General features: G+C 42.0%; 1 protein-coding gene across 1 annotated transcript in view; it reads right to left on the bottom strand.

Annotated features, from left to right (window-relative positions):
- Positions 1-20,080, bottom strand: part of afdna (afadin, adherens junction formation factor a) — a 73,788-nt gene that overhangs the window by 21,367 nt on the left and 32,341 nt on the right. Inside the window, 12 exon segments of the mRNA XM_026319238.2 lie at positions 5,148-5,228; positions 7,778-7,884; positions 8,175-8,373; positions 8,648-8,791; positions 8,896-9,161; positions 9,374-9,468; positions 9,659-9,804; positions 13,888-14,093; positions 15,387-15,454; positions 15,541-15,611; positions 16,536-16,605; positions 19,633-19,883. Of these exon segments, the coding sequence (XP_026175023.1) occupies positions 5,148-5,228; positions 7,778-7,884; positions 8,175-8,373; positions 8,648-8,791; positions 8,896-9,161; positions 9,374-9,468; positions 9,659-9,804; positions 13,888-14,093; positions 15,387-15,454; positions 15,541-15,611; positions 16,536-16,605; positions 19,633-19,883 (1,704 nt within the window).

Raw genomic sequence — 20,080 nt, 5'->3', positions numbered from 1 at the left:
GGATCAGGGGTCCCACAGGGCGTTCAGAAGGGCCACAACGTCCGGCTAAGTGATCCTGACCATCAGGCTACACTCAGTAACTCAGTGTCACTGGTTATAATGACAGAGCAGGCAAAAAGTACAGCAGCTGTAAGTTTTCTAGTTGATATAGTAAACCTGTTGACAAATAGTTGTTTATTTTCATATCCAGCAGTGACAGAGCAACAGTACCACTGATCTGGATCCAGCTTTGTGTTCACCTGATGAATACAAGTCCAGTATTTATTTAGATTTATTTCTGGCTACAGATGTGCCGCCGGTCACAAACCATTATTGTCTGATCAACGTGAACACACACCTTTGTTTGGAAATCACACTCACAAACTCAAGATATTAAACAACACACATTTGCTGTGAGTGTGTCTAGGTCTCTGTTCACAGGAATAAGTTAAATCTGTCACAACACCTGGAACACCTGAGGGAGATTTACAGTTCAGGTTACTGGGTTTTCACTGGAAAACACACCTTAGAGCTAGCAGTACTGTACTTGAGCGGAATAACCAGACGGAATAAGCTGCTATATGCAAATTTCACATTTTGTACAAATTCCATTCTTGTATTTTTGTTGATTAAATGAAAAAATCCTCCATGACAATTCATCTTCTCAGTGAGAGTCAAGATAATGTCAGGACGGAGCAGCTGCCAGTGACTCATCCTCTCTGATCAAATGCTGCTGAAATATAATCCTCATGCTTAAGTGGTTGAGCGGTACTTGCATTTGGGTTTTAGTTTGATGTGGAAAAAGTAAAAGACAGTCATAAACCTAATGACAAAGGCAGCACACCAATATTACAGCTTAAAGTGTTGATATAGATGAACCTAATTTCTGCAGGTTGGACATAAATCCGCAAGGTATTTACAATCCTGAGGCGTTCAAAGGCTTTGTACACCCCCACAGGTCATTTCTGTCATTTTGGTGGATCACAAACCTGCTCAGACTGGGGTTGATTGACATCTACTCAATTTTTCTACTTTAATTTGGCTGCACCCGTTGGGACAGGACTGTTTTAAACCTTTATGATTCTTTAGTAAACACACTGATATGTGTTTACCCATTGTCTGTGTCTGTCTGCACCAGAGTAACAGACACTGACACTGGGATAGTATGTTAGTGTGTGTGTGTGTGTGTGTGTGTAGCTTCTTTAAACAGGCTGAGAGTTGAAGATGGAGGAAAATATTTAGAGATATTTGATGCGTGATATGTAAAGATATAACTGATGTTGTTGAACATTTTCTGTGATGAAGAAATTGAATTTGCGTCACCTGTCGTATTGATGCTAGTTTTGAACACAGTAGAGGGGAGACCTTTAGTCCTTTCTACCTGTGAGAGACAGTGGGCAGGATGTCTGCTGCTTTGTAAAGTGCATTTTTGCAGCTTTATCCTCCACAAACCTGCCAAAATATGATCCCACCACAGATATGCTGTAGCTTTTATAACGAGCACCAAGACGTACTCTTTTCCACACACCTTGTAAACACCTCCTGACTACAATGTTACAGGAAGGCGAGCGCACGTGTGTGTGCACACTACATCCTCCCATTGTTTCAGCTCTCACAAGGGGGTAACCCTCTCATACTATTGTTTCATTTGGAGTCTGATTCTACAGTATCAGCCAACAAACACACCACGTACCAATATTTCAAACACGCTACAGAGATAAACACAATAACACAAATCTTACTGAAACTCATTTGCTTCATGGTACGATCAGAACTTTCCCAAACCAACATTTCATGCTCTGCTACTTCAGGTCAACACACCACTCTGGACGTGACTTCATAAGCTGCACTAGACTCCATTGAAAATTTCATAAATCTAACAGTATTGCCCGTTTGCAAACATCCACACCATGCAGGACCTAAAATCCAGACTTTTGCATAGCAATAGGTTTCACTGGAAAATTCTGCACATTAACCCACCATGCACCAAGCAGAACTATATTTTAATAAAGGTGAAAATTTCAAAATCGATTCACACTACATACTAATATTCTCCAAAGTATATTCAGTGAAAAGAAAAGCTGGAATAGTAATGATATTCAGTTAAATGTTGCCTGGTATATTAAACATTCTGCATATATCATATGTGTTTGACGTACAAGGTAATTTCCCAATAACCAAAGCAGAAATAAACTGCTCGGTATGACGTTCTTTCTTGCATAAAAATGTTCTCATAACTCTGTAAATATTCTATAAACTTAGTGCAATTTTTCTAAGTCTGCACAGAGGGGATGATCTGTTCCTCGCTGCAGTGTTAAATGAATAAACGTCAACAGCAGGGGATGAAGAGGAACACAGTTTCCTCAACTCCAGATGGGAGATGCCCAGAGGAAAGAATAACACAATACACCATGAAACACACGTGGGTTTGAGTGATGTAGTATTTTTAAACATTCTAATCTGCTGAGACACACACAAAACTCCTCCACTCAGTTGTTCCACAGAAACAAAGGGCTTCACCAACACAACTGTGATGCATAAGGGCTGAGAGATGATCATGTTTAATATGGAGCCTGATAAACAGCTTTAACAACTGGTTTTACTACTATTGGCTAATACTGTTATTCTTCAACAGAAGCTCACAAAAGTCTTATGATCCTTAACCGTGGTCATGTAAATTCTAAGAGATGACAAAAGTATTTCTTGCTTCTGAAAAAGGCAAAGCCTGTCTCCAGTTGCAACAACAGAACAATTTCTGCACATTTCTGCAGAATTGACTCAAAAATGGGTCTTAAAAATGTGCAACCTGGACGACACTGATCAACTGCATGACAAGTGAAAACCAAACACTGATTGTTCATAAAAAGACAATTTCAAATCACATAAAATGAAGTGCCCTAACGTCACTGAGCACCCTGTCCAAAGTGAGTGCGTGTGTCCCCAGTGTGTACCTTAGTTTAACCATTTGCAGAACATCCCTGAAAGCAAACAAAGTGACAAAGAACAAGGCCAGAGTACGTGATAAAATCCATGTTTGATATTCAACCAGCTGCTGCTGCTTTGTTACGCATCCTCGACAGCTGCTTGTCAATAAAACTAGCAGGTGAGTTAAGGTGGAGAATGACAGGAATGCTGCTTATCGAGAAATGAGTAAACGAGAAACACGCCTCCTTGAATTAGTTTTGCACGTGCACGAGCCTTCACACACACACACACACACACGCTTTAGACATCTCTTTTTAAATTTTGCCCATTCAAAAAAAAAAAACACCACAGTGCAGGCGATCAAGAAACTTTTAGAAAAGAAAAGACAATATATACACTCACACTCATTACCTGTTCTTTTCTGCCCACGACAGAAAACCACATGTTGCAGCTGCTCGTCAGCGCTGACCAGCTCGCACTGAGATGCCCAGACTGGAACACACACACACACACACACTACACACACACCTGCTTTTATCCTAGAGAGCCCTTCAACCTGCTAACAAGTGCTGACAAGCCCAAAACCAAAAAAAAAAAAAGGCACCAGCTCAGAGTAAATCATTCAGCTGAGTGCTTAAAGTCACTATCTACCGCTGAATATATAGGATAGAAAAGACATGGGAATTCCTACTTGTGAGGCAGAAAGTAGTGGAAGGTTAGAGGAGAACATTTTAAGAGGTTTAGTGAAAAAAAAAAACTAATAAAAAAAGCAATGAAAAGGTAAAAATCCAGTGAATGTGGTTAAAAAGATGCAGTGAAATTCCTCCACAGGTTCCTCATAGCAGCGTATTTGTTAGGAAACAGGCAGAGATCCAGAGGTGAAGCGTCGGCTGGGACGCCGGCTGGTCAGACTGAGGCGGAGCGAGGCTGCAGCTCCACCAGGCAAACACCACACACACACACACACACACACACACACACACACACACACACACACACACACACACACACACACACACACACACACACACACACACACACACACACACACACACACACACTTATATAACAGGACAGAGCTCAGCCCAGTTTACTGAGAATTGAAGCAGCTGTCTGGCAAAATTCACTCTACCTGCCTTTCTCATCCCACACGCACACACACACAGACGCACACACACACAGACACACAGCTCTTATTCTCATATGTCCACACAGCTTTGAAAATAAACAGAACAAGGAGGCTTCCTCAGTACGTCCTTCCTTCCGACTCTTCCTCTCCACACAGACTGAACACACACAGCGTTCAGCAGGAAACACACTGCTCTAATGAAAAAGAGTTTTTTGTGTTGTTCAGAGGGAACAATCACTGTTGCACATGATCCATTTTGGCATTAAATAAAAATAGGAAAGCCTGAGCACATAATACACCACAGCACCTCGCCGCAAGAGAATCATTCTGTTGATAAATTATCAGGGGGGTTCTGCCCTGTAGACACATTTCCCATCAGCCCTCCATGAAAATAAGATCGAGCCCAGTGAGGAACCCCAGTTAAATGTCCTGACACACAGTTACGTAACTGTAAGTGCAGGGTTTCCCCCAGAAGAAGCGTATTAGTCAAAGTGGACATCCAGCGGTGCTGCGTTTCTTAAAAGCGGACAGCGGACACTGTTCAGGCTCTGGGGTGGACGTCGTGTCATATTTGTCTATCTCAAAAGGTTAAAAATAGGGCTGCTAGTTACTGTGGATTAATCTGCAGATTATTATTTTTTGATTGATTCAAGGAGAAGTAGAAAATCTGCAAAACTGAGAAGCTGAAACCAGATAATATTCCGACTTCAGCAAACTGAACAGAGCACAGATTTATCCAGGACTAATCAGGACCTTTCTGTTTAGTCTCTGCATCGCCCTCAGACTCAACAGTGTAAGTAGTCTATTTAAAACAGCACACACACACACACACACACACACACACACACACACACACACACACACACACACAAATCCAACTCAAGTTATATTTAGATTTACTGTCAGTTCAGAAACTATTTAAAAAATGTGACTTCTGTCATAAAATTCACTTCATTTTTGCTTTTAATAAAATTTAATGACAGGTATAAACATGCTTGTGGTTGAATTAACTCTTTACACACACACACACACACACACACACACACACACACACACACACACACACACACACACACACACACACACACACACACTTCCAGGTGGTGGTTCCTACCTTGGCGGCCACGATGCTGAGGCCCATGCCGTTGTGCTTCTTGAGGGTTACCGTGACAACCTCCGGCTCCTTCCTCATTGGCTGAAAAGAGAGATGGACAGGAGAGACAAACTGAGTGAGGATGAAGCCTCTTTGACAGGGGGTGAAACAGCCTCAGGGGAACTGAACTCTAAGACCGTTCGTCAGCGCGTCCCCTCAGTTTGACTCTGAAACATTACAGAGCACATCAAGAGTAAAAAAGAGGGAGGGATGAGAAAAGGGAGGGAAGGAATGAAGGAGGGATAAAGGGTAAAAGGGAAGACCACAGAGGAACCTGTGGTTGCTGGAATCAAGTCAAGAATGAAAACCACATCATGGCCGCCCCCACACACACATATACAGTGAGCAGGGCAGGGTGACTGGGTGGGGAGACAGGGAGAAACAAAAAGAGAGAGAGATCTACAGAGGCTTCCCACATCATGAAACGAGATTCTGACAAAGGATAAAAAAAGCTCACGTCAACAAAAGTATGTTTGCATCCTACTGTCTATTTTTGCATGTTGGCATCTTAGTCACTGGGTGCTGGACAGAACTGCTGCATAAATGCAGGGAGCGAGTTGATTAACCTGCAATCTGCAGGAACACACAGATCCAAACATAACGACGACGACTACAACACAACAAATACACACTTACACTAAAAGACTGTGCAGATGCAACTACAGCCCAGCTCTAACTCTGGTAATCAAACCTCAGGTTGGATATCAGAGCCTTAATAACCCAAGCACTGAGGTACTGAAAACTGGCACCAGATTTTGGGTAAAATTCTCAGTTCTGCTGATTAACTTGACGATGAGTCTGGGCGGATCACTATGACAGGTGGAGTCCTGCAGGGTTTGATTCTTGGGCTGCTGTTCTACCTGGAAAATTTGAATTAGAATTAAACACACTACATCATATATACAGTGGGTACGGAAAGTATTCAGACCCCTTTAAATTTTTCACTCTTTGTGTCATTGCAGCCACTTGCCAAAATCAAAAAAGTTCATTTTATTTCTCATTAATGTACACTCAGCACCCCCATCTTGACAGTTTTTCTTTTTTAATAAATTTGCAAAAATTTCTACATTTCTGTTTTTTCCTGTCAAGATGGGGTGCTGAGTGTACATTAATGAGAAATAAAATGAACTTTTTTGATTTTGGCAAATGGCTGAAATGACACAAAGAGTGAAAAATTTAAAGGGGTCTGAATACTTTCCGTACCCACTGTACACTGTGTTGAAGTGGATTCAGAGCTGAAAATGGGACAAGCATTTTACATGAAGCAGGCCTCAGCCCCTCCAGTTCAGCTGAACACACACTGTTAATCACAGTGTGTGTTGTTTGTGTGTGTGTGTTGGTGAGAGACGTCTGCATTATGTCAAGACTACAGTCATGAAACAGTAGAGCAGGGATAAACAGACCAATTACAGAGGAAGTGGCTGTGTGTGTGTGTTGCAATGAACTGAGGTCTATCATTTACTGCTCCGTGCTCGTTAACTAACTTCTGTGCTGTGTTGATTAAACTGTGTGTGTGTGTGTGTGTGTGTGTGATTGGTGCGTCTATGAAGGTTGTTATGAAAAGTAAATTGCCCCCTCTAAAGTCACTGTAATCACTGCCTTCCAACATGGAGACCACACACACAGACACACACACAGACACAGACACACACACAAACACACACACACAGACACACACACACACAGACATCTGGCCCTAAATCAAAGCAACTTCCAGGTTTAAACTTTTCTAAAAATAGTCAAACTATGTCAGTAGAGCTGCAGCTCAGTTTCTTTTCAGGAATTTTACCTTTTTCGGACTAAAATTCACCTGGAGACTGATCCGTGTTTTTAGTTTGACATGTCTTGACTGTTGGAATTCCTGTTCAATCCCTCTGAAATCCAGTAAATCCAGTATAATTTACATCTGAATTATCCAGTGCAGGGAAAGACAAGCAGAGCAAGAATGTTGATGCATGACCTTTTGCTAATTATAGTCATGTTACTTTACTATATATAGTTATTTAATGTTCGTAACTTAAAGCAAATTTTACTGCTATTTAAATTACACTATTTACAATTTAAATTTGTTCTGACAATATTGATGCTTATTGCACTTACATGCCAACAATGTCTGCAGGTGTTACTGTTTGTGTTGAGCCATTAAAATGGGATGGGACACAGCACAGCGGCATTTATTTCATTTTTATTTCTATCTATTTTCTTGGAGAGCAGGAACAGTTTGTTTAATTCAGCAGTTTTAATTTAACATGACCAAAGAGAAGCAAACTGTTCCAGTTTTGGAAGTGGCTTTAGTTTCGATGTTTCAATAAATTACTGGGAGAGACTGGTGTGTTTTAAAGCTAAAATAAAAGTCTTATGAATTCAATTCAATTTGAAGATACAATTCTGTCACACTGCAAGCGTTCAGACTATTTTTAAACTTGGTATAAAAAGACTTGTGAGACGTTTGAGCAGAACGGTGTTTAACTTTTCTGTCACACAATCACAGGTGAGCCTCAAAGTCCTCGGTAGCACCAACTTTACCCATGATGCTCCACTGTTCTGACGCACACAGACATAAAGAGTAAAAGAGTGTGTTACTTTCCTACCATCTCAGAGCTGTCAGCAGCAGAGAAGTGTGTGTCACAGTCAGCTCCTTCAAAGTGGACCGTCCAGGTACCAGGCGAGCGAGGATGGGGTACTAACCGACAAAAACCTGGCACAGAAACCACAATAAAGTCTCACAAAAACACTGTGGCATATTTAAAACTGTTCAACAACATAAGTAAATTAACCATCATCACAAAAACCCAACAATCTGTTCAGAGAATAATAGTAAAGTGGGCATGATGAGAATAAAACAGCTGCAACTAACAATGATTTTCTTGATAAACTGATTATGTTTGGTCAATCATATCATCTTTAATTTGTTGTTTTGTCAGAGAAACTCCCCAAAACTCAAAAGATGCTTAGTTTTGTTTAGTGTTCCTCCATCAGTAACTTTACCTCTCTGCAGAAGCGGATCCAGGAAGTCCTGCAGGCCGTTGGGGATGCTGCGGACCACGTCGCAAGAATAGCCGTCCTCAGGAAGGAGGAAGGGCAGCTGGAGGTCAGGGTCCTCCTCCAGCTGCACCTCTCTGCCATCACTCCTCGCCAGCTCATCTGCTGTGTTTTCCGCCACTGCAACCACATGGTCTATCAACTCCTACACACACGCACGCACACACACACACGCGCACACACACGCGCGCGCGCGCACACACACACACACACACACACACAAGAGGAAACACACATGAGAGAGAGAGACAGCTTTCGAGGCAGAACAGCTTCAGAAGAAGTATTAATGATTATTTTTATTATCTGTGCAGATCACATAGGGGAGGTTACTGTAAATGACATAAGTCTAATATTAAAACTATGTTCTGTTCTCGAAGTTTAAGAGCAGTATATAAGTTAAAAGCCTGCACTGATCGTACAGGCGGGATGTAAGGCTCGTCTGGAGCACAGTGGTAGTGGGTCATAAGGGCGTGCAGCTGCAGGGAGTTCAGCTTGAAGCAGGTGCTATGGATGTTTTGCATATCCTGCATGGAGTATTTGTCCATCGTCAGCAGGGTGGTGGCCTGGAGGACACACAAAAACATTACAGTGAACGACAAATCCTCGTAAACATGTTAACGATGACATTTTAAAACATTGATATATAACATCCGTCTCATCCTCCTACCTGAACAATTCGACTGAGGTGGCAGTCTGCAGCGAGCTCCAGACCCTGTTTCTCAGCCCAGGCCTCGATGTGGCTGAGCTGCTGCCGGAGGATGGCCCCCCAGTAGTGACAACACAGCCCCGAGTCTGTGTCCGTCACCAGCTTGTTGAACAGCCACATGTTGATGAAGTGGAAAAGCTGCGAGAACAGCTGGATGGTCAGGGCGGCATTGACTCGACACCGCCGCAGTAAAGACATCGCCCCCGTCAGGGTGTGCAGCACATCCTCTGGAAAACAGAGGAACGGGGTATGAAACATGGAAAAATGGGAACAACTCACATCAACAATTCCTCAACTTATTGATTGCAAATATCTTGAAGCTGTTAAACTCAAATCTCCACATGAAACCACTGATACTCATAAACTAAAATAAGTGGGAAGCAGTTCACTGGAACATTAACAGACTTGGATGCTTCATGTCTTTGTGTTCTCACGGTACCTATCTTGGGCCTCTGTGGATTATGCTCCTCGGGGTCGTCCAGGAAGGCAGGCATGTAGTTGTTGAGATCAGCCTGGAGACAGTGGACCAGGTACCTGCACCCACACATTACACCTTCTTAAACCATGATCATAAAAAACAAGAGGTAAACTCTAATCCAGTCCTTCTCCTTAAAAAAAAGCTTGATTAATAACATTTTCATGACCCTGTCAGGAATATATTTGCAAAACTTCCATTACACAGGTTTCCAGTACTACCCAGTCACACCACTATACTCAGACTGACTTGAAAGCCATTTGGACAAGATGGGCGAGGAGGTCCTGGGCGTCCAGCGTGATGCGACTCAGGTCTCGGTCCTGCTTGATGAAGTTGAGCAGCTCTGAGGCGTTGGCCATCCAGAAAGCCAGAGCTCCTGCGATGGTTTTCTGCTTCTGTAAAAAACCAACCAGAGCCACACACAGACACACAAACATACAGAGGAGTGTGTTAGAGCAGCGAGTGAGGAGTGAAGGGTTAAAAAGAAGGTTGGAGACAGAGGGGTTTCTGTTTGAGTGGCAGCCAGAAGGAGCAATTGTTACTTCAGGGATAGACTCATGCCCCGCCCACCCCTCCCTCTTAGCCAACCCAACGACGAGAAGAAGAGTGGTCATCGCTGTCAGATAAATAAAGACACTCCACTTCTTGATTTTTGCACATTAACATGTTAGTGTAAACTCTAAAATCTGACCGTGTGGTAGTGACCACTCCTTTTCACTCCCAGCCACAGCTCTATTTACAGGTCACCAGACACGACCCTCCTCTACTGGTTTTTATTTTTGACAAAACCAAACCGTGTTTAGACAGTAGACTCACAACATGAACCACATGTATTCACAATAACACAACCAAGTGCTAAAAACTAATTACTGCTGAGCATTTTTCCATCAACTGGTGCAAAATGCAAAGTTTCAAAATACCAAAAAAACCCCTTTTCATATTGATATAAAAGGTCTGTAGCTATTACGATCAATATTAACTTCTGAGGATTGAATGTGAAGTGAATTTGTGTATTTTATAAAGTGTCAAATCCTTTAACCTTAAAAGACGATGCATCATATTAATGGGCTGTGTAGCTGCACATCACAAATCAGAGTAAAGTGACCAATAACAATATCAGAATAATTTATGACATAACTGTCTCTAAATGCCAGCATTGTACAGTGTTCGGTATGAGCTACGCATGTCAGTCTACAGTCTAAAGGACAGTCTTCTGGTCTGAGACCGACAGGGAGGACAGGGTCAGTGTCTGAGGAGCTGATTGGTTAATATCACCCACCGCTCAGAGAGGGAGGAATGTGCAAAGCTCACTCCCCTGCACTCATCTATCCCCGCCTTGAAAAACAAACACAAATAAAACAAAAAGAAAGTCCCCCTTCATTCAGAGCAGCCAGAGAATGAGAGATGGAGCCAAATGCATCCAAAATGAACCATGGCATTAAAACACTGAGGAAACATTTAAAACACAGACGTGTGGTTGAATATTTTGAATGAACATCCAAACAGACAAATGAAGCAGAGGAGGTCAGAGGGACGCGACTTGTCTCTCATCCACACTGTTGAACAGGAGTAGCAAGACGTGATGTCACACAAAATGGATGCCAGCATTAAAGATGGAAAAGAGTGGTTGCTTTGGTTTCGCTCAGTTTTTTTTTTTTTTGGTTTTTAGTACCAGGCAGGTCCAGGAAGCTGAATGGAATTAGTTTGGTGGATGTTGCTGTTGTTGCTTAGTTTTCCAGCTGTGGGTAGGACGCATTATCGTGGCTTTATTTTACATTTCTGTTAGAATGGAGAAAAAGAAGCAGCAGCAACAATGAAGGGCTGGTCAAAAAGCACAGAGAAAGAGGTGGACAGAGAAAGAAAAGCAGAAGAAAGCTGAGAGGTTGGGCGACATGATCTTACAGTTACTGTAAAAAGTTTGCCAGATTTGTGCCACTTTATTTCTGCTTAAAAATACAATAAACTAATGTGATACACAACTGACATATTTGCATTTCCTTCTAGCATTGGACTGTGATTTATGCAATAAAGCCTTTCACAAAAACTTTATTTCATGTCAAATTCGCACCTGTGGACCTTTGTCACTTCCATCTGTCTTGCCGTGCTTTCCTGCCTCCCGTTTGTCTAAGTTGTACTATCAATAAAGACAAACATTTCTAAATAAACACTTTACGACGTCAATACCCAGCACCTTTAAGCATCCCTTATTTCTTAAAATGCAATCTGTGTAACAAGTTCAAGTGTTGCGAAGAGAAAAACACCTGTAATCGCTGAATGACATTAACAGCCAGCAATAATAAACAATCATTTCCCACAATGAGCGACGATGCTCCCTAGTCAAATTTTACATTCTATTTCTTACTATTTATTACGTTGTTGTTGCTTAACATAAGCCTGAAATTGTACGTTATGTCTCTAATCATCTCATAGCTGGGATTTAGGTGTACAAACAATGAGATGTGTTCAGATGTGCTTTGGTATTTTGTCGACATCGCCCAAGCCAAGAGAAAAGGAGCTGAAGACAAAAAGGAGGAGTGAGAGAGGGAGGTAGAGGAGTCTGTAGCAGCCGTATTATGGTGTGCCATTGTGCTATCCTACCTGATCCCCTTCAGGAATCTCCTGGATGGAAGGAAGAGGAGGAAGAGGAGGAGGAGGACACGTTCACAGGACAGAGAGAAAACACGTCAACAGCTACAGTATGGACACAGCCATGTAACACACACACACACTGACACACACATGGTCATGGTTTACAGTGTAAAGCCGTCCTGAATCAGTTAAATAACACTACTGATGGAGGCCAGCTGAATCTGGTCAAGAAAACATCAGTGTTAATTTAAAGCTTTCACACAAACACTTTTATGGCTGATTGACACTAAAACAGTAAAAAAAATCAACAGCACTGTTTTTAATCGCAAAGTGATGATATTTGGTGCATCTAGGTTGATAAATAAGCTGGAAACAAAATATGAACAAGTATTTTTAGACCAGTGAACAATTATCATAAAAATTAAACAGGGGACAGCTTGGTGAGAAATTCGTTGGATTGCATTGCAGCACAAAATATCATAAAGCAAATTTGGCTGCATATCTGGCAGGGGTAACAAAGAAGCACAAAGCTTTATGGGAAATGTGGTCTCAGTGTGGAGAAGAAGTGAGGCCAGCACAGATGGTGCAAAACAGAAGCTATCAATGCTGATAATGCAGACACTTAATTTGATAATTGCACACCGATGTTTAAAAACACTAATACATTCACGGAGTGATGCAGTTCAGATAGTTGACACACAGGATGCAAGGCACTGGAAGAGGATGAGCCTATGACCAGCATCCCACACAGTAAAGCCAGCCACAGTCAGTTGGTCTCGATTAGTGCCTGGTTAACACATAGATCCTGATAATATTAACACAAAACGCCCACACAAACACACTGATGCAGATTAACATCATATCTGACGTAGGAAGCTTGAACATTCCCACATTCCTCAGTAGCTAAAGATATTTACTACAGCCCACTGTGTGTTTTCTCTAACTCCGCTGCATACACCCAGGGCTGTTAATAGCTGGCTGTGAGCTAAACAAATAAAAGTGAACAGCAGTGCTAAAATAAAAAAAATGGCATTTTATTGTGCTTTATGCAGTGAGGCTTTCAGAACAACCCAGAGACTGTGTGTTTTTAAATAGCTCCTAATCGTCCAATCTACCAAGGTCCTGTGCTTCATTTTTCCACAGGCATCAGAAAGTAGTGAGACCATTTATTAAACACTTGGTGTTTGTGTAGACTTACATTTATATTGACGAATTTACAGAGTTTTTTTGCACATCAGTCTACACTCAGACTCTTAAGGAAAAGATGAAAATATGTTTTTAGAACCAGCTGTTAGTTTGATTTTCCCTGAGCTGTATATCTAGAACTTCACTAGAGTCCAAATTGTATCTGTATTTGACCGGTATACCTGGTTTTAGTTTGCTTGTGTTAATGCAATATTAAACAAATGCCTTTAAATAACTTCACTTTGTAATTAAGATTTATGTAACTATAGAAACAAAAACTGAACAGGAGCAATTTTGGCATCGTTCCCTAATCAAATGTTTTCCCGTCCTATTGATCAGAGATGACTGAACTCTAGTACACACTGTGTTGTGCTGTTGCAGGCTTAAAACCAGAAGCAATTAACACTGACAGGCAGACAAACGTAAGACAAAAGCAAAGACCGGTGGATACGAGGTAACTGTGGAGAGAAAGCTGCAAAAAAAAAAACAAAAAAAAACACAACACACACCTTACAACAACTACACATGTTGTTTGTAAGAACACAGTTAATGGGAGGGATTAAGCAAAACATTAGATAGCACCCACATTTTAACACAAGCAGGTATAGCTGGTGCAGAGCTACACACAGATCATGTCAATGGTCAGTGAGATTCTGTTCCACATGACAGTAAGAACAAAAGAGCTGAAAAGTCATGTTACTAACCTGGATGACTCCCTCCATCATGCTCACCATCTTGTTGACGATGGCGATGACCTTGTGCGTCCGCTCAGACGGAGACATGTCGGGCCGGTAGGACGGCGAGAGGACGTAGCGACACGCCATGTAAAGGACATAAGTGGGCGAGAGTTTGAAGTGAACCGTGGAGCTGTTGGTGTAGTTGATGATGGCGGAGAGGAAGGTGTCTTCAGCTGGGTGGAGACAGAATCAGATATATTACAACATCAACCTGAAACAAAGCAAACACACTGTGCCAACATGTAGTATGTCTCACTTTGAAGTCTTTCACCGTATGCCAGACTGATTGTAATGTCTCTAAATGTTTGGTTGTTTTTTTTTTTTTTTGCCCAACCAACAGATCAAGGCTGAAAAATATTCAGGTTTACTTGTAGAAGACAAAATCCTAACATTGGAGAACCTGGGATCAGAGAATTTGGGCATTATTAATTATGATGATTGCAGATTCATTTTCTGCCAGCTGACTAATTACTGCAGGTCTGTGCTATTGCATAATAAGTGTGCATTGCTCTGGGGTCTCAGACGGGGCCTTCCTGCACCACATTTCATTGCCTTGAAATAACATTGCACCAGTAACGCAGCTCAGTAAATCTGAACGCCTGGTGAGGCTGCTGCTGAAACCACTCTCATAATTCCTTTTGTGGCTAATATTGATCAGCTCCACAGACGCACACACAAATGCATCATATCTGTCATCTGACTTGGAGCACGCTGAGAGGAACAGATCCCAGATTCGAGCTGCTGGAAGTAGTTTGCATGAGTCCCATCGGTGGTGGGTTGGTTACAGAACTTGGCTGCACGTGTCATGTGGGATATGGCAATAAAACAACGTTAGGCCTAAATGTGGTTATCGTTTTCTTTCAGTTTAGCTTGAGTGGCGAAGTATGTGATGTCAAACTGTTTGCAGCTGCTCTTCAGTAACAACTCTGCTGATGAAAAGCTAATTCCAGAGCAGGTATGCCAACTTCAATGGTCCCTGTGCCCCAATCATACTTTTTGCCTCTTGGACCATATGGTTTCTCCCAGTGCATTGTGGGTATGTGACTCTCCACCACTGTATGATCAAAACCCTGTTCTGGCTACAAAAAAAAAATCAGATGATCTCACATTGAGCCAAATATACACTGTGTGCACGCACAGACACACTAAAAGGCTCAGAGCACAGTCAGGGTCAATAAACAGAAGTTTGTGAAAGACTGAGCAAACAGCTCGTGGAGCAGCCAGACAGTGAGAAACATCACATTTCAGAAAGAACCAAACATTTTAACACATTTCAGTTCTCTGTGAAATTTCACTGCGCAACCAGTTTCATCGACTAAACCAAACAAAAGACATCAGACCAATCAGCTCTGCAGTCCCTCTCTCCTCTTAGTATTGAGGTTTTCATTTTACGTTGAAGTAGCTCGGTTTTAGTCTCTTTACCCAGTGAAGGGAAAGGAGGCAGACAGAGACACACTGATACTTACAGTTGTCTCTGAACTCGATGCTGGCTGGCAGAGTCAGTTCTGTCCTGTCTGCTGATGCATCCTGAGCCCTGATGGGACAGAAAAGGACCATGAGGAGGGTAAAAGCAGGTAAAGTGCATGTTGAAGATTGATGATGAAAGACGGTGCGTCTGACCTGCTGTCCTGCTGCTCCCCTCGGATCATGGGTTTGACCATTCCTCTCTCCATCTCCAGCTTTCCTGAGCTCTGCACACACAGAGAAGACACAGTGTCAAGCAGCTCCTGCACAGTTTCACTGCAACTGAATTTACAAAGACGAGATAATGTGAGACTGTACAGACATGCAGATAATTAGGCTTCAGTCACACTTTCATCTGTGTGTCTACAATGTTGACAGTTACACAACTCAATACTAAACATAAAACAACTAAAAATCTCTCTGTATGGGTGGCCCACACTAAATCAGATCAAAGTGGTGCTTTCATGTGGCTCAGTGTTGGAGCGGTGACACAAGTCGCTGGCAGGAATCTCAGAACTACTAACAAGCAGCGAACGCAGCATCCAACTGAGACCGCTTATACATCTTCTGATTCACACAAATATATTTATACACACACAGCAGTGTGTAGAAAGTAGTTTGTAACAATATGGAAACACAGAAGCTAGTGAGTATTAATACTGCGACACATACGTAAGTTAATGGCCCAACATTTTCTAAATTCAGCTACAAAGATGTGATGTTTTTATATGTTTGATATAACTTCACCTCCTGAATCTTTACTGGTATTTGGGTAAAACAAGCCTCCTCACAAATCTGTTTACAGACATTGCATAATACATAGAATTTATATATTCATATACTTTATCAATGTGTTGATCTCTGTCTTGTAAGCTCAGAGAACTTAGTGTTATGGACAGTACTGACTAACTAACTTCATGACTGCTTCTCTATAAGTGAGGCCTTCTATACATATTGACAGAAAGACATCACGTTTACATAAACAAACCAAAAAACCTGATGAAAAACTACATTTAACAGATTAGTGACTTCTACCCAGATCTAGGGAATAAAGGCACATTTGCAGCAATTGAATCAGAGCATCCCAATAATAGACCTACCACTGTAACTGCTTCAACCATAAAACAATAGCATCTCTGTGTGCGCGTTACCTTGCTGGTAGGCAGGGCAGCTCCACTGTGGACGTCTCCGTGAAGGTCGAAGGTGGTTTCTGGTACACTGCTGCAGCAGACACACACACACAGCACAAAGATGTGTTCAGAGGAGGAACTGTGCTCTCCACAGCTGACTTTTCATTAGTGACAACGACAGGAGCTCTGACTTACAGCAGACACACACTCATTTATCTAACTCATCGTCAGGGAGGAGAGAGCTGGATCAGAGATGCAGCAAATGACCCACTAATACACGCACACAGATAGTTTGCTGTATACACATGCCCCCACTCTTATGTAACAGTCTGATTAGTTATAGAGAACCCACGGCTGGAGTCCTGACAGCACAGTCCAGACACCTAGTGTGTGTGTTTGTGACAGTAATTGAGTTGGACAGCGGTCGGGCTTAAAAGTTATGGCTTCTGCGTTTCACACCCCATATGACGGGGTTCATCAGTGTCAAATAAACAGTGCAACACAAACACACAAAGCACTAACACTCTGCGTCATTGAGCGGGACATGTTTGTTGAGTACACAACAGCAACCAGCAGCCAAAGTGGGTTAAAACATTAACAGCAGGACTACACTAACAGGGCATGGACGGGGAATGAAGACAGAGCAGAGATATTAATTGATAATGACACTGTAACATCCCAGCGGCCTGTGAATCCTGCCTGCCTCCAAACTAATAAAGATAATGCTTGGAATGATGTTTGCAACCACACATTTTTTCTCTGAAAACAGAGAGTGGCAGAAAAACCAGCAGCTGCTGGGAGCAAACAGACTTTTTTCTCCTTATGATGAATTGAAGAGAGAACAGAGAAACATACATAGAGAAAAGCAGCAAATCTATATAACAGTTATTCCATGATCAGAATAGTTACAGATTGAACTGATCGATTTATTGTTAGTAATCAAATTAAACATAAATATAAAACTGCCACCTTTTTTTGGGTACAAATACTTCAGAAGGAGTGAATGATAAGGGTAAAAGGGCAAGTCGAAACCAAAATGCAGATTATGTTTCTTTCTGAACTTCTGGTGTGTTTTTCCTCGTCACTTTCTTCCTCACTACCTAATGCTAAATATTGGTAATGGTCCCACCTAAGCTGAGGCAGCAGATTAAAGTCCCAAACACTAATATCATTTGTTCAGCTGCCAAAACCTGGTGCCAAATAGCTCCGATCTTAAAAATCAGTTTTCATGCCCAAACATCTCGGGATGTGCCTCCAGCTTGACTCAGCTAGGTATCCTTGACAATCTGTACAGTGGAAACGTTGGAAAGCAGCCCAGAAAACCACGGGGATCCACATCCCCAACGTCAGACTGATGTTCCAGACTGAGGTGACACTGAGCTGCACCACACGACAGCTGCTGTTAATGTGACTCGCCAGATGTGAGACCAGAGACTTGTTCCAGCTGAGTCAGAAAAACCCAACAATGCCTCAAATCCTGCCAACAGCAGCTCCTTCAAAAGTTTCTAAATAAAGTTTGATCCAGTTCAGTTCCAATTAGCCAAGTTGACATTACTGACAAATGAGGTTATGCTGGCCTATGAAACACGAGCTGTTCAAATTAAGCAGCTATTATTGATTTTTTTCACCACCTGATGGCAGAAAAACAAGTTGTAAATGCATCGCATTACAGGTACAGTATTATTAGCACCTGAAGTACTCATTTTGAGTCCAATATTCATGGTTCTTTAAGCTCTGTTTTGGTTCCCACCAACCCGTGATGGGAAATATCTGCCTTTATGATCTCCAGCAGGTTCTTAACTTTGTCTGTTGGCAGTTTGGTGCTGAGCAGATGGTGGACAGTGGGTTTTTAGAGCTTTTTCACTGTAAACATCAAGCCTGCTGCACCTAAAGTATAAGAGATACCAGATCACTATGAAATATAAACTGGAAAAACCTCAAAACAGAGTCAAGTGATAATTCTCACTAAAAAGATTTCTTTCATTCACTGCAGTCAGTTAATCCACATTACATGAACTTACATTACTGGATTAAAACTTTCTGTCCCTCACATTAAATAAATTAATTAAAGCAGATCATCAAATTGAAGAAGTAACTTTGCCTGAAATGCAAATTTCTTACGAAAACACTCAAACCCTTTGAGAGAAACTACGTCAGAGCCTTGTTACAGACATCAGATCTAAATGTGTGTCATTTTCTGCCTATTTAAAAAGTGTAACTCAAAAACACAAACAAGCTGTAGCTGGATTAATATAATTTACAAAGCTACAATGATCACAATTTACATATAACTGAACCATTTGCTGCTTATTTTCTCCTATAATATTGAAAAAGGTTTATTCTTTGTGGTGCAGTGCATATAAAAAGACATTTTTACATTATTCCATCAGCTTTAAATGACTTTAAATATGTTCAATACTTTGTCAATGATACAAAAAGTTCTACATTAGACCTCAAACATACTTTAAAAAGTTCATAAGAGGTTAAACCAGAATTTTTACTTCTGTTCAGGGTACTGAAACATTTGACAGAACTCATTCATGCAGAAACACACAGCAGTGATTTCTGGTGCTGCGTACTTACACACAGTCGTCTCTGTCTCGCCGTGTTAGTCATCCATTGAAGGATTAAAGGGCTGTTCAATTCAAATCCAGACCTTCTTTTTTCTTGTCATCCACTCATCCCTAACTTTCTCACACACTCCTCTTATCTGGAGCGCTCTTTCTCATTTCTCTCTGCTCCTACTGTGTGAAACAGAGCGGGAGGCCACACCCAGCACCATGTTGATTAGATTAGAGGGCAGCCTGTCTGCCATACCCTAGACCTCCGCTCGTCCTCTCATTTCCTAGTTCTCTCCATCCGTCCAACCCCACTTTTCCCTCCTCCCACTTTTTTTCCCCCTTCATCTTTTGCTCTGCCTGCCAACTCCAAACCTCATCCTCTCCTCATCTACGATAACGCCCTCTTTTTTTTCCTGCTCACAAAATGTGGAGGATGAGGAGTAAGGCAGTGGGAAGATAAAGAGAAAAACGAGGAGGAATTGAACAAAGAAAAGCAGAAATTCAAGTGACGATGTTTCATTCAAACACAAACACACAACTTTCTCTTTCACCCTCACCCAGACTTGTGCCGGCTCCTCATCATGGCTGCCGGTTCTCTCTTCCCTCCCTGGTCGAACATCGGGTCGACAAACTTAAAGACGTGGGCAGAACCAAACTGGAGGGTGGAGCCCGGACGCAGCACCGTAGTCTCGGTAATGCGCTGTCCGTCGACGAAGGTGTCGGCGTCGGGGCCGTGGGGCGTCACAGTCACCATGCCTTCACTGTGCATGAGGTTACAATGATGGGGAAGGATCCCTGGACCGAGCAGCTGGAGACACACAACAACAGGTACATGAGCAGAAAGAAACAAAGGCCAAAAACAGTAGGAGCAGAACACTGTAAATGTGATTGTCACTAGAAAACTGCAGATAATTTAAACCACAAGGGTCTCGATGCTCAGATATGAGTCCCAGGTATGGGGCTTTGTTCCAATTCAGAGAATGTGACTAAATTAACATTAAGTTG

The sequence above is a fragment of the Mastacembelus armatus genome, chromosome 24 (assembly GCF_900324485.2).
Source record: "Mastacembelus armatus chromosome 24, fMasArm1.2, whole genome shotgun sequence".
In the NCBI taxonomy this organism is placed as follows: Eukaryota; Metazoa; Chordata; class Actinopteri; order Synbranchiformes; family Mastacembelidae; genus Mastacembelus; species Mastacembelus armatus.
Note: the sequence above shows the minus strand (reverse complement) of the source record. Positions and strands in the feature narration are given on the sequence as shown.